A 14763-nucleotide genomic window follows, 5' to 3' on the forward strand; every position below is an offset into this window, starting at 1 on the left:
GGCAAGAATGAATGTCGAAGGAAGTCATGGTAGAAACATTGTTGAAAAACCCAGTATTTGAGATTTGGAATTTGAATCATTCATAGAATTAAATATCTAAGAGAGTTAAAAAACAAAACAATTTAAAAAATTACTGGGCAAGAATATTAGGTTGAAACTTAATTTAAAATTAAATAAGCTTAGTATGTTCAAACTTCGGGTTGGTAGAATATTCAACGGGCAAAATATGAGAAGAATCTCCGAACCCTCTGCGGGCCGCACAAGTTGAGTTCGCGGGCCGTACACGGAAAAAACAGTTTACCTAATTTTTGAGTTGTCTTTACCCAAAAATAAGTATATCGATTATTCTTTCAACCCAAAATCTCTCGGTATTCTCTCTCTTCCCCACCAATGTTGTCATAAACAGAGAGAGAGCTGCACCTACATAATGGAGGTAGTTTGGCCCAATAAGTCAAATTTGGGTTAATGCATTATTCTCAAGCTTTGGTTGAATGATCTCAATTTTGCGTTGAATCAAACCAAATTTAAGTAAATTTTGCATATGGCTTCATAGGCAAAGTACCTAATGGAGGCCTTGGAAATTTAGCCAAATTTAGGTTATTGGGCTCAACTACGGTTTTGCGTTGAAACAACTCAAATTTGAGTAAATCCGCGTCGCCGTGTACATTGGGCAGCCCTGATCTAAAGGAATGCCTCCAAAGGCGTATACTTCCTCTTCTGAGGTCGCACGATGGTCTATCGCCAAATTTGGCCTCGTGCCTTTACTCGAAAGAGATTTTGGAGTGATACAAGACCAAGGACGTGCCGCAGCATCTTAACCCCTCAAACGCACCAGAACTGCGGCCAGTTGAAAGTACTGGGCCATCATCCTAAGGAAGTGAAATTGGACGAAGATGTGAAGAAAATATGGACTGCCATGCAAAACAATATTGGTCCAAGTGTTGTACAAGACCTTGGGAGGACCTTACCTTAAATCAAATATGAGAAAATATTCATAACATACTTGTTTTAATTATGAATCGTGGTTTACGGCCAACCAGCCGAGTGGAAGTTTAACAACTACCGAAAAGCTAAACATTACATATAATTTGCAATTGGATTAGATGGACAAATTGATGTGAAGATTTGCGAAAAAGTTACACGTCTTCTCAGTGAGAATCGAACTCACGACTCCCCGATCTCTAGTTGGGGCGCGTTAACCACTACGCCATGAGAGGACTCATGAACGCAGAAGTTAACCTGAATTCGATTTCAGCTCAATAATCACGTGGTCCTCTTTCGCAAAGTGCACCTCTTTCGGAAGAATTAGATGCCCATCCAAACACAACGCTTTCTATATATATCCAATGCCTAGCCCGAGAGCGCATTGTTTTTTAGGTATAGGAATAGCACACTACACTAGCCAGCAACTGCGCTGGCTGAGGTTTCTATTGTGTGGGCTTCCAATGGGTCGCGACGTTCTCAAACGACCGGTTACGGAACATGAGTCCGTTGCTCGATAAATACTTGTTTTAATTATGAATCGTGGTTTACGGCCAACCAGCCGAGTGGAAGTTTAACAACTACCGAAAAGCTAAACAATTTGTCCATCTAATCCAATTGCAAATTATATGTAATGTTTAGCTTTTCGGTAGTTGTTATTCATAACATGTTTTATTTTACTTCCTGAAAGTTTGAAGATGATTGGTTGAACGTGCGAATTTTGCCAAATAATAGTGTTTGTCGCAATTTGATTCCGTACACCCTTTATTTGATTTTGAAACAAAAACAGGTATTTTTACCAAATTTACAAGTTTTTGTTTACATTTTTTTGACAGTTTTCTCCTCTCTTCTTTCGCTTCCCACCAACGGAAAAAGTTGCCATAAGTAACCAATTGAGTTGTGCGGACAATTATTGTTTTCAATATCATGCTTATATTTCACCTGTTGAAATGCGTCCTATCACACCAAATTTTCGGTCAGCCTTCCAGCAATTTCGCTGAAACCAATTCTGCAATACACCATTTTACTGATGTACAGCAGTTCTGAAATTGTTTACTGGAATCCAGCAATTCAACTTGCTGGATGATTGTCAACAGCATAAGGTTTACTGATTTTCAGTAATTTATATGACAGGTGATTGATAACCAGCAATCGATTCGAAATTACGCTGTAAACCAGTAAACATAATTACTGAACAGTTGTACTTGTCAACCGAGAAACTTAAAACAAAGAAAAAATGTTCTCGCACTTTAATTTACAAATCAGCATAGAGGTTTGTGAGAAAAATAAATCAATTAGTCGCATTTTTTTGTATGTCTCTTGGAATATCTGAGTAAGTACAATATTTTATGAAATACCATAATCCGGGGTAACATTGATATTTTTTTTTAGTTTTTCTTTAATTTTTTTTTTCATTCATTTCACAATACAAATGTTACAAGTTTCATATTTTTTTTTAAAACAAGTACTGGCACCCACCGCTCGTAGCTATGTACTTTATTTTGTTTTTCGAAAGATTTAATTATGTTTAAATAAATGTTTTAAGTTTTTTTTTTGAATCAGCTGATATGGGGTAACATTGATCACCCAAGTAAACAACGTTCGCTAATATTGGAAATGTCGTTACTTACTAAAATCAGGGCCCCTGAAGCCGAATATGAAGACCAAACTCTTACAAGTCATTTTGAGTTATTCCAAAATTAAAAACACTTTGAACCGCGTAATACGCCTAAAAGTAGGCAATTTCCTCAGGAAATTCTACATTCGTAATAGTAATTAGTTAATGTTGCCTAATTTAATAAACTTATGATAGATTTGACAATGGAATCGTTTTCGGCGATGCCATTTTAAGTAACACCCGCATTTTGCTTGATCACATCGTCTGCAGAACTCATGTGAGACATGAATTTTCGGTAGTGTCAGTGAAAATGATAGAAATCATTGTTTCAAAAAGTTGACAAATTTGCGCATGAACTAAACGCAATTTTGGCAAAAACCTTAATTATCATTAGCTTATGAATATACGAAAGAGAGGCACCATTCATGGTTCGAAAATGTTTCATCAATAAATCTTTATTTGAACGTTTAACAAGATGAGTCATCCCGATCAATGTTACCCCGCTGATCAATGTTACCCCGGATTACGGTACTTATTATTGATAAATATCTCAAGTGTTCATTTCTAGGATAACAATAACAGAACGGCCAATGGGGATTAACTGTTTCCTCCCAAAGCACAGACAATTTTGGATAATTTTTTATTGTGAAAATAAATGTTTATAACATGTAACAGAATAGCATTTTTATATGTGTATTGTGATTCGTGGGTTGAGCGAATTACCTAGGATAACTGTGGTTCGACCCAACGTTGACCCTTCGCAACAAACTGGAATGTTGTACAAACACCTAGTGATCCTCCTTGTCCTTCCTTTCCCAATTCCTTGTCCTTAATCCTTCAAAGCACTCCAAACTTATATAAAACTTTGCACTTTATTTCCGCAAATGGTTTATTTTTGAGCATTTGAGAGCAAAAACAAAAATCAAAAAAAGTCGATTACTGTACTTGTACTACTAATTAAAATGCTGGATGGTCAGTACCAGCTGTCATTTTTATGAAAATTTGTTTTGCTGAATGATCCAGCAAATTTCATTTTGCTGGATCGATTGGTGAATTAACAGCACAAAAAATATCAGCAAAAATTTGCTGGTTTTCAGCAATAACATTTTGGAATGCTTGTTAAGAGCATTCGTAAATTGCTCGAAATACATGTCTTCGTTGTTTCTTAAGCGATTTCTAAAATTTTACCACTAATGGAGCCGGTAATGTCTCTCCTTATGCCATACAGAATACCATAATGGAGGTGCCCAGATAGCCGTAGCGGTAAACGCGCAGCTATTCAGCAAGACCAAGCTGAGGGTCGTGGGTTCGAATCCCACCGGTCGAGGATCTTTTCGGGTTGGAAATTTTCTCGACTTCCCAGGGCATAGAGTATCTTCGTAACTGCCACACGATATACACATGCAAAAATGGTCATTGGCACAGTAAGCTCTCAGTTAATAACTGTGGAAGTGCTCATAAGAACACTAAGCTGAGAAGCAGGCTCTGTCCCAGTGGGGACGTAACGCCAGAAAGAAGAAGAATACCATAATGGCCGCATGCTTCTGAAGTTATTCCGGGGTGCAGTAGAGTAGGTTTCCCGGGTGATGATTCGCTTACAAAATACTTTAGAAGCGTAGACTTGAGACACTTTGAACCATTTTGGTCATTTTTGGTCACTTTGGCCGCATTTCATATGTTTTCTGGTACCCTGGTTTCCTCAGGAGAGTCGCCATGTAAGGACTGTTCATTTTATAAAGTGGACACTTTGTTTATGCTATATCTTTTTTATTTATTGATAAAATCGCAATCGGTTTTCTGTGTATCGTTGACCTATTATTCTAAAATGATATAAAAATATAAAATCTTTGAAAATGCTTTTGGTTGAAGAGCTAAATAGTTTTTCCAAAAACTCTTAAACAAAGCTGTCCGTCAAAGTTTAACATTATTTTTCGCAAAACAAAAATCCTTATTTTTATGAACAAATTGTATGTTTGTATCCTTTACTATTCTACTAAAGGTAAAGCTTTCAAAATATCAATTATATTCCACCATTCTATGACATTAGGTAACTTTAGTGATTTACCCATTTATGGCCAAATTTGCTGATACACCATCCTTTCACTCCCAGCAAAAGAGAACAGTAAAAAGCGTGTTCAAAACTAGTTTGGATTACTAAAGAAACTATATTAGTATAAACGAAAGCTAAATCGTGAGATTAAACCACAGTCTTAAGTATAAATTTTACTGTTTATGGTAGTTTTACTAAAAAGTCTCATACTTTTAAAACCATGTGCGCATATTTATCGATCTACAGCAAATTGTAAACAGTTTTCTCCGAATTTTTCAATTGGTAATCTCAGAATAACATATTATGAAAATAATATGTGGAAAATAAAATCGATTTTATTACAGCAGTGTTGCCAATTTTGATGATTGTCAATGTACTTTGATAGGTCTTCTAAGAATAAGGCAATTGTGTTTCTGTTGTGCTTTGAATGTGACGTGGGGACTTACTAAGTAACTCTATGAAGGCGTAAGTTATTTTTTATATTAATACTATACTAGGACTTCCATCAGGACGTACTTTTACACAAAAAATTCTACTCATATCAATTCCCATCAAATTTGAAAAAAAATTCTTTCAAAATATACGGGAAAATTGATTTTATTAAGGTACAGTGGGGGAAGTGTATCAGTGGGGTAAGTGGATCATTTGTCCATATTAAGCTTAAATACTCGAATATGTTGAATGTTTTTGCGCCATTGCTTCTTTTTAGGTTATATTCTTACGTACACACTAATACTATTGCAAAACTGGTACTACACGTACACTAACACAAACAAACTTGTGAGCCGCAAAAGTTGATTTATTTTGAAATTGTTTTCTATCAATCAAAAATCCATTATATCTCTGTCTAAAATCGAATACTATTAGTTTTTTCAACACATGGTGAGCATTTCATTCTAATTGAATGAATCACAATGAAAAATATGAGATTTTTTTATAAATAAATATAAATATATTGGACATGGTACACTTACCCCTAGTTTTGAATGGGGTGGGGTAAGTGGATCAAGTATTATTATCATTTGTTGACACACTGTTTACGAGAATTTGAATAAGTTTCAATATCCGCAAATGTTGTTTTCCTTTAACTTTTCTCATTCCTAGCCTAAATTTGTCAAATTGACTATAAAAAAATTGAATTAATCCACCTAACAGTTTATTTTTAATCTTTCTGGTATAAAACATATAAAATAATGTATATTGCAATATTTAAACCAAAACTTTACGTGGTTTATCTAAGCTGAGTTGCAAAAGACCAAAATATTTGTTTCTTTCAATTGAATGCCCAATGTCGCACCTTATTTGACCATATAAATTGTTCAAGACATATGATACAATTATATTCATCAATAGAATAAAAAGATTTCAGTTTTTTAATCAAAAATAAATGTAACTTATGTTTTTAAACAAAAACTGTTTTTCGAAAACATTGTTTGGAATACCCCTGCAATACTTCTGTATAGCTTATGTGTATAAATGGATGAATTTCCTCCTAATTATACTAGCCACAATGTTTTTTGTTCGAATTAGTGTGAACTAATGTATAATATTTTAAATATTATTTTGATAAAATAAAGATATTTTTTTAATTTTTATACTATCAAAATGTAATATTACTAGCACTATTAACAAGAACGGAAGTAATATCATTCATACTATACATGATTATACCATGCTAGTTTTGAGAATAGATTTTTTTGTTTGGTGATCCACTTACCCCACCATGGTGGGGCAAGTGGATCATTTGGTGCAAATTTTCAAGTCGCTCATACTCAATACATAACAATCAGAAAAATCGAAACAAGAAATGATTTGAAGCACATTAGTCCCTCATTTGTTATCCACAGAAAAAAGTTTGAATTACATTATTGACGTTAGCTGTACATAACAATGAAGTTGACTGTTGATTTTTATGTATCCACTTACCCAAGGTACCTTATATCTGTAAAATTGTTGCTCCAAAAATAACTTGATTTTTTCCATCAGGCTTCTGATTGATGATGCTTTCGAAGAACAAGCCTTTTTTGAAAATAGAAAATATAAATTATCGAATTTTCCAGCCAATTTCTTACAATCATTGATTTTGATAACCTCAAAAAATCGACCGATCTAATCGTTGGTCCATATTCGTGTGAAATTTAGTCGAACGATGTGCAAAAAACCGATTGAAATTTCATTGATTAATAAGAAAGATACAGCATGCACAAGGTGTCCACTTTATAAAATGAACAGTCCTTATGGACCGGCTATGAAGAAAGATTTGTAACAAATCAATCTTCATGATTATACGAATCAAGTATGGAGATTATTTTAAATCGTTTTTGGTCGCATTGGCCTTATTTCGAAAGTCTTCCTGGCCAGTGGGTCTCTCAGGAAAGTGGCCATATATTGTACGGTTATGAAGCAATGCTTGCGACATATCAATCTCTAAGATTATACGAATAAATATGTTAAAGACTTAACCAGGGATGGAAATACCCAATCTATCCTTGCCGATATTGACGCTCGCTGATTTTATTTGTTTTTATCCTCTCCTTGAACATCGCTAGCGCATGACGGCTCACCATAGTAGCATGTCCGAAAGAACTTGAAACTATTGAGAACCAGAGCTACAGGTCTAAAACCTTGATAAAGGTGGATGGTTGTGATGGCTATGACCGTGGTCATCATGTGAAGAACAAACGGAAAATGCTGTATCGTGTCCGCACCGAGGAGGCAGCCCCTCTAGCATGATGTAGGTAGCGCAACCTTCGTTAGGTGGCCTATCGAAGACTCTTCACCAACCAAGAAAGGCAAAAGTAGAGCAAACGGATTGATTTTACGGCAACAGACCCGGCAACGAATAAAGGACAACGTTTGGAAAATTGGATCTTGGAACGTGAGAACTTTGAATGAACCCGCGCGTGTTGGGCTCCTGAACTGCGGAATGTCGGCGTGAACGTGGCAGCTATCCAGGAAATACGCTGGCCAAGAACCGGAGAACGTGAATTCCGAGCAGTGGACTCCATCGCCAACACTTAATTTAAGTGCCACATCTACTACAGCGGTGGCGACAGAGCAGAACGAGAAGTTGACCGAATCTGTGTGCTGAGAATGAAGGACTAGCCTGATCAGCATATATGCGCCAACGAACGATAAGCCCGATATCATGAAGGATGAGTTCTATGAGAGCCTGGATAAGGCCTACGGAGAGTGCCCAAAACATGATGTCAAGATAGTCATCGGCGACGCAAATGCGCAGATCGGGAAGGAAGATTTCTCCCGACTCGTCATTGCACTATGGTCCAGGAATCAGTTTTACGCGGAAAGATGCATTTTTAGCTTTAGAATGAAACATTAGACAAAAACGGTCTTCTACAAAGTTGTTTGTATTAGTTAAGCCCTTTGTTTGGTTTTATTTAAAATTAGGGTGGACCACATTTTCATAGAAATTGTATAACTAACTCTCTTATTTGTAGAAATTATATTATACATGCTTCAGCAAAGTTATAATCCATTCAATTTCAAGCAACTTTGCCAAAAAAAGTTTTTTTGTATCTCTTAAATTGACCGATTTAGAGCTTTTTTTCCTACGGTGACATAGGGTGGTCCGAACAAAACTGGTTTTCTGACTCTAGAGTTTTCAATTCAAATTTCTCATCAAAGTAGTCTATGAAACACTTTTAAAGCTTTGAAAAATGCGTAATTTGGTGAGTGAAGAAACTCGCTATCTCCTTCCGTTTAGGAGTTATTGTTGTTTTTCTCTCAAAAACATGCCTACTTTGATTGTGAATATCTCTGATTGGGGCAAACATAAAAAATATCTTCCGACGGCGTTCAAAAGACAAAATAAAATTGTATATTATATCAAAAAATTACAGATGTGTTATTTTTGTAACTCTAATAAAGCGTCTTGAAAGTCAAATATTTTTTTATCACAAAAACTTTAATAACTTTTGAATCAAAATAGATATCAACAATCTTTTTGCATGAAAATTTGCGTTTTGTTAAGTTCTTAAAGTCGTTCATAGACGACTTTGACGAGAAAATAATATTAAAAAAACTAGAGTTGAAAAACTTATTTTTGTTAGACCACCTTGCGATAATTAGGAAAAAATGCTCTAGATTGGTCAAATTTTGAGCTACAGAAAAACTTTTTTTGGCAAAGTTGATCAAAATTTCAAGTTCTACCGCTTTGCCTAAGAGCATATACCAGTACTTTTGCAAATAAAAAAGTTGATTATATTATTTATGTGATATTGTGGGTCACCCTAGTTTCAGATGACACATTATGGAAGCTTACATCTATAGAAACAATTTTGTAGAAGATCATTTTTGTCTAAAATTTAATTTTCATGCTCAAAATGCAAAATAATAAAGAAATACATACTATGAAAATCTTCAAAATAGTTTTAGAGCCCTATCTTTCTTATTTCAGATATCTCGTCAAAGTGGTCTATGAACGACTTTTAGAACTTAACAGAACGCAAATTTCCATGCAAAAAGATTGTTGATATCTATTTTGGTTCAAACGTTATTGAAGTTTTTCTGCTTAAAATCCTCTGTTTTTCGAGGCATTTTATTAGAGTTACAAAAATAACACATCTGTAATTATTTGATATAATATACAATTTTATTTTGTCTTTTGAATGCCGTCAAAAGATGTTTTTTATGTTTGCCCCAATCAGAGATATTCACAATCAAAGAAGGCATGATTTTGAGAGAAAAACAACAATAACTCCTAAACGGAAGGAGATAGCGAGTTTCTTCACTCACCAAATTACGGTTTTTTTAAAGCTCTAAAAGTGTTTCATAGACTGCTTTGATGAGAAATTTGAATTGAAAACTCTAGAGCCAGAAAACCAGTTTTGTTCGGACCACCCTATGTCACTGCAGGAAAAAAGCTCTAAATCGGTCAAATTAAGAGATACAAAAAAACTTTTTTGGCAAAGTTGCTTGAAATTAAATTTTCTATAACTTTGCTGAAGCATATATAATATAATTTCTACAAATAAGAAAGTTAGTTATACAATTTCTATGAAAATGTGATCCACCCTAATTTTAAATAAAACCAAACAAAGGGCTTAACTAATACAAACAACTTTGTAGAAGACCGTTTTTGTCTAATGTTTCATTCTAAAGCTCAAAATGCATCTTTCCGCGTAAAACTGATTCCTGGACCACTGTGCATTGGAACGGAAAGCCTGCATTCCGTCAGCAATGATAATGGCCTGCAGCTAGTAACCCTCGCTGCTGCTAGAGGGATGGTAGTCAGCAGTGCCTACTTCGCACGAAAAAATATCTGCCAACACACCTGGCGACATCCGAATGGCGATGCCTGCTCCCAAATAGACCACGTGCTGGTTGATGAGCGACATTTCTCAGATGTCTGTGATGTCAGGACCTTCCGAGGCCCTAATATCAACTCGGATCATTATCTCGTTGTAGCTAAAATTCGGGCGCGGTTATCAAGCGTCACGAGTTCCACAACAAACAGAACGCTGCGCTTTAACATACAACGCTTGTCGACTGATAGGGTAGCTAAACAGTACCGTCAGCAACTAGACGAGCAGTTGGGAAGAATCAACGTTGCTGGAGATAGCCTATGGAAACCTATCCACGAAGCTGTGACAACAACGGCGCGGGAAGTGATCGGCACTGGTCAACGACGAAGACGAAACGACTGGTTCGATGAAGAGTGCCAGAGAGTGACAGACATGAAGAATGTCGCCAGAAGCCGTATGCTTGTGGCCGGTTCCCGACAGAACAGAGACAGGGCAGCGAGAGCCGAAGAAAAGCAAATCTACCGCAGAAAGAAAAGGCAGCACGAAGGCAGCATGAACCGAAATGATATGCGGAGATTCGACCCACCGAGTACTTCTCAAGGTATGGGAGGACGAAGAATTGCCCACCAATCTACAAGAAAGGGCACAGACTGGAGTGTGCCATTTACAGAGGAATTACCTTGCTGAATTCGGCGTACAAAATTCTGTCGCGCATCCTGTTTAAAAGACTGAGACCGCTCGAGGAGTCCTTCGTCGGCGAATACCAAGCTGGTTTACGTGAAGGCCGTTCGACAACGATTCGACAATGATCCTAGATAAATTCCGGGAGTATAACTTACAGACTTACCATCTGTTTATTGATTTCAAGGAGGCGTACGACTCAGTGAAAAGAAATGACCCTTGGCAAATAATGTCTAAACATGGTTTTCCGGCGATATTAATTAGACTGATACGTGCTACGCTGGATGGTTCGAAATCAAGTGTTCGGATCGCAAACAAAATTCGCCCTGTATAAAACATTGATTCTTCCGGTGGCTCTTTACGGGCAAGAAGCGTGGACGTTGAAAGAGTCAGACCAAACAGCATATCGGTGTTTTCGTGCATTAAGTGCTGCGGACAATACTCGATGGGAAACTCGAAAATGGTTGTGCGGCAGACGCATGAATCACGAGCTGTATCAAGTGTATAAAGATGTGAATATTATCAAGCGTGTAAAATACGGCAGACTTCAGTGGCTGGTTATTTATTGCAAATTTCGGAGGAAAGAATTGCGAAAATAATATTCAGTAGGGAACCAGGTAGAGGACGGCGGCCTCTGGGAAGACCACGAATACGCTGGCTGTAGGCAGTGGAAGAGGACATGGCGAACCTAAACGTTCGGGGCAACTGAAAAAGTTTCGCCTAAGACCAACGAAGATGGAGCTCTACAATACGCCCGGCAATGGCGTGACGCTACGCTGTGGCCATCAAGGCAAGGTATGGACTAACGATCCAAATTGATTGAGATTTCAAAAATAGATGTTTTGTAGAACTTGTAGAAAAAATGATACAAAAACATCGAAAAACAACAAAAAATATCTCACTAGGGTAATTCGCCAATTGTTGAACGGTCAAAATGCTCCCCAATTGTTGAACACGCCATAAACAATACACGGGCTGTTCAACAATAGGCGAGGTTTTTAGGGGGTGACCCATTTCGCATAAAGACGTTTGGCATAAAGCAATTTCATATAAGAACAGGTAGCATTTTTAAGAAGGCATATAATTCTCTTTACGCCAAACGTCCATTATGCGATATGTCTTTATGCGAAACGTCCCACCCAGAGGTTTTAGCCGTTCAACATTAGGCCAATCCCCCTAGTTCAAAAACATTGTAAATACAAGCAAACTAATTTTGTTGCATAATCTACTGAATCCATGGGAGAATCAAGAGCTGCGACAATGACTTTCAACCGAATACAAAAATTTGTTAAATTTACTATAATCTGGTAAAAATCACTGAGTTGTGCAGTTAATGTGACCATGTCCATAGTAGCGTACAATACAAAGCATTGTATTTCAATCCGTAACACACAACGTACAACACAGGGTGGTCAAAAGTATAATGTTAAACTTCTCAAATCAAGAATGGTTCTAGTCCGAAATACTGCAACTCGGGTTAAATAAGCCGACTATGTTTTGGTAGAGTCAACAGATTAATGTAGTCGGTTAAAAATCTTTAGTGCAGTTCTTGTTTTTACCAAGGATTCAGTAGTTTCTGTAAAAAATAATTTCTTTGTAGACAGTTTTTATCTAGTCAATCAAATACTTCAACCCCTACTAATTCTACTCACCTACAACAAAAACTATCACAGCCGGAGGCATCACGAAGATTCCCACAAGCCAATCGGCCACGGCCAAGCTCATGACGAAACAATTGGTAACGGTCCTCAACCGTCGGGTCGTGGCCACCGAAAGGATCACCAGAGTGTTCCCAATCACCGTTATGACAATCAGCGCACAGAACAAAATCACCAGAAACATTTTCTCCCAGGACAGGCAAATCTTGGTGCAGTCCTTGTCGGTGGAAGTGTCTGCCGCAGCCGTGGCTACCATTCCGGTGTGGAAGGATGATGTTGGGATCAGGGATGCGGAAGAAAGTGGTGAAGACGAAGCCGTCAGGGAGCTGGACGCCATTGCCGAGCCGTTCGGGTCCACTACGAGACGTTCGCTAAAATTGAGCAGGTCGCCGTTCACGAGCTGCAAATTGACGTAGATTTCCTGGTACAGACTGGTGGTGAACGAACTGCTGGTGCTGGTGTAGTTGATGGTGATCGATGCCACTGACGTTGTGGTGGCGCCGGGGATTGGGAAGGCGCCGCTTTCATTGGCCATAATTATGGGGCTTACCGGGAGATGAGATGGAAGCACAGTGGCTGTTCGATTATCCAGTAAGATCAATCACCAATGACTGACGTAATCTGCGGAAGAAAGAAATAATAATTTTTCTACATATTTTTATACTAAATCGGGACTGCGTTTCAAAAAAGTGAAAACATCTAGGTCATAAAACGAATTCCTTGTTTCATTTGATGCTGATGATAACGATAATGATATTTATTTATTTATTTAACGGAAAATTTTGAAAGAGGGAAAAGCCCCTTTGAGTGATATCATTTCGAAATCGTTCTCAAAAGGGCACAAAACCTCTTTATCTTTTCTAATATCGTTACAAAAAGAATCTTAAAACTATAGGCTCAACCGGAAATGATCCATATCAGAGCCGATTTTTTGAAAAGGAAATTCCAATAATCAAAAATGAGGAATAGTTGAAGTGAACAAGAGTAGGTTATTTCTTGATTTCTGAAACGAGAGAAAATAAAAGTAAAACAGTATCAAATATTATAACAAATATCTTTGAAAAAATTATATAAAATTTGTATCATTGAAAGTGATCTGCTACCAAGAATATCACGAACAGATATGGGTACTGTTATATCTAAATTCTTGTATTTTTCTATTATTTTTTTTCTAGGTAAAATATATTTTTTGCAATGAAAAACTATATGATCAACATCTTGATAAGATTCTCCACAATCACATAAATTAGAATCTATTATGTTAATACGATATAAATGACTATTACAAATATAATGATTACAAATAAGCCTTGAAAACATACAAATGAAATTTCTACCAACAGACATTTTTTTAAACCAGGGACTTTCAGCAACAATAGGAACAATTGAATGACACCATCGACCTTTATCACTTGAATCCCAATCAACTTGCCAAGAATCCAAAGCCTGTTTTTTATTCTAGCATAATATTCTGTATGGAAAATATTACGTTCATAAATAACTCCACGAGTAGCTCCTAATTTAGCTTAATAATCAGCTTGTTCATTACCAAATATATGACTATGGGATGGAACCCAAACAAATTTAATTATGAACCCCCGAGAATGCAAATCACATAATAATTTTCTTATCAATAAAATTAAATAATGGGTTTTGAAATTAAAATTAGTAGATCCAATAGAATTAATACAACCTAAACTATCAGTACAGATAACAAACAAGTATGGATGATAATCCTTTATTATATTACATGTGAAGTACAATGCTACCAATTCAGCTACAAAAATAGAACAGGGAGATTTCAATTTGTAAAAATGATCTATATTATAAACTCCAAAACCTGCATTTTTTTGAATCAATGATCCATCTGTGTAATACACAAATTTTTGATCAAAAGCAGAAAATTTTCGTTCAAAAAATAATTTAGCATATTGAATACACATATGACTTGGTATTTGATTCAATTCCCAATGTAATGATTTATCGACAAAGATCTGAAAAGAATAGGCATTTATATCACAATTATAAAATGTATTTGATAAAACAGGTAATATTCTTTCTGAAGAACAATGATTAAATGAGTTCAATATTTTACAAGTAGGATTTATTCTGTGTAAATCTCCTAAAATTTCTATAAGAGGGTGTTGATTTGTGAAGCATTGAACAAGAAATTTACAATTTAATTCATGAAAACGAATTTTGAGTGCCAAAATTTCAACAGATTTTGTATGAGTAGAATTCATTAATTTCAAACAAATTCTTAAACAACGATATTGAATTTTTTCAAGTTTTGAAAAATGAGTTTGAGTTGCACTACCAAAAGTAAAACAACCATATTCTAAAACTGAGCGTATTGTTGTTTTATAAAGAATAATCATATCGGATGGATGAGCACCCCACCAAGTACCAGTAATAGTACGAAGAAAATTAATCCTTTTAAAACAAATTTTCTGAATGTATTTAATACGAAAATTCCAATTTAGTTTTGAATCATACCAAATACCAAGATAC

The 14763-nt window shown here is 36.1% G+C and overlaps 1 protein-coding gene across 1 annotated transcript in view; it reads right to left on the reverse strand.

Annotated features, from left to right (window-relative positions):
• LOC5564693 (probable G-protein coupled receptor No18) overlaps positions 1-12868 on the reverse strand; it is a 64379-nt gene extending 51511 nt beyond the window's left edge. Inside the window, exon 1 of the mRNA XM_021837306.1 lies at positions 12247-12868. Within this exon, the coding sequence (XP_021692998.1) occupies positions 12247-12787 (541 nt within the window). The 5' untranslated portion in view covers positions 12788-12868. The remainder of the gene's footprint in view (positions 1-12246) is intronic.
• Between the last annotated feature and the right edge of the window lie 1895 nt (positions 12869-14763).

The sequence above is a fragment of the Aedes aegypti genome, chromosome 1, assembly GCF_002204515.2.
Source record: "Aedes aegypti strain LVP_AGWG chromosome 1, AaegL5.0 Primary Assembly, whole genome shotgun sequence".
NCBI classification, from domain to species: Eukaryota; Metazoa; Arthropoda; class Insecta; order Diptera; family Culicidae; genus Aedes; species Aedes aegypti.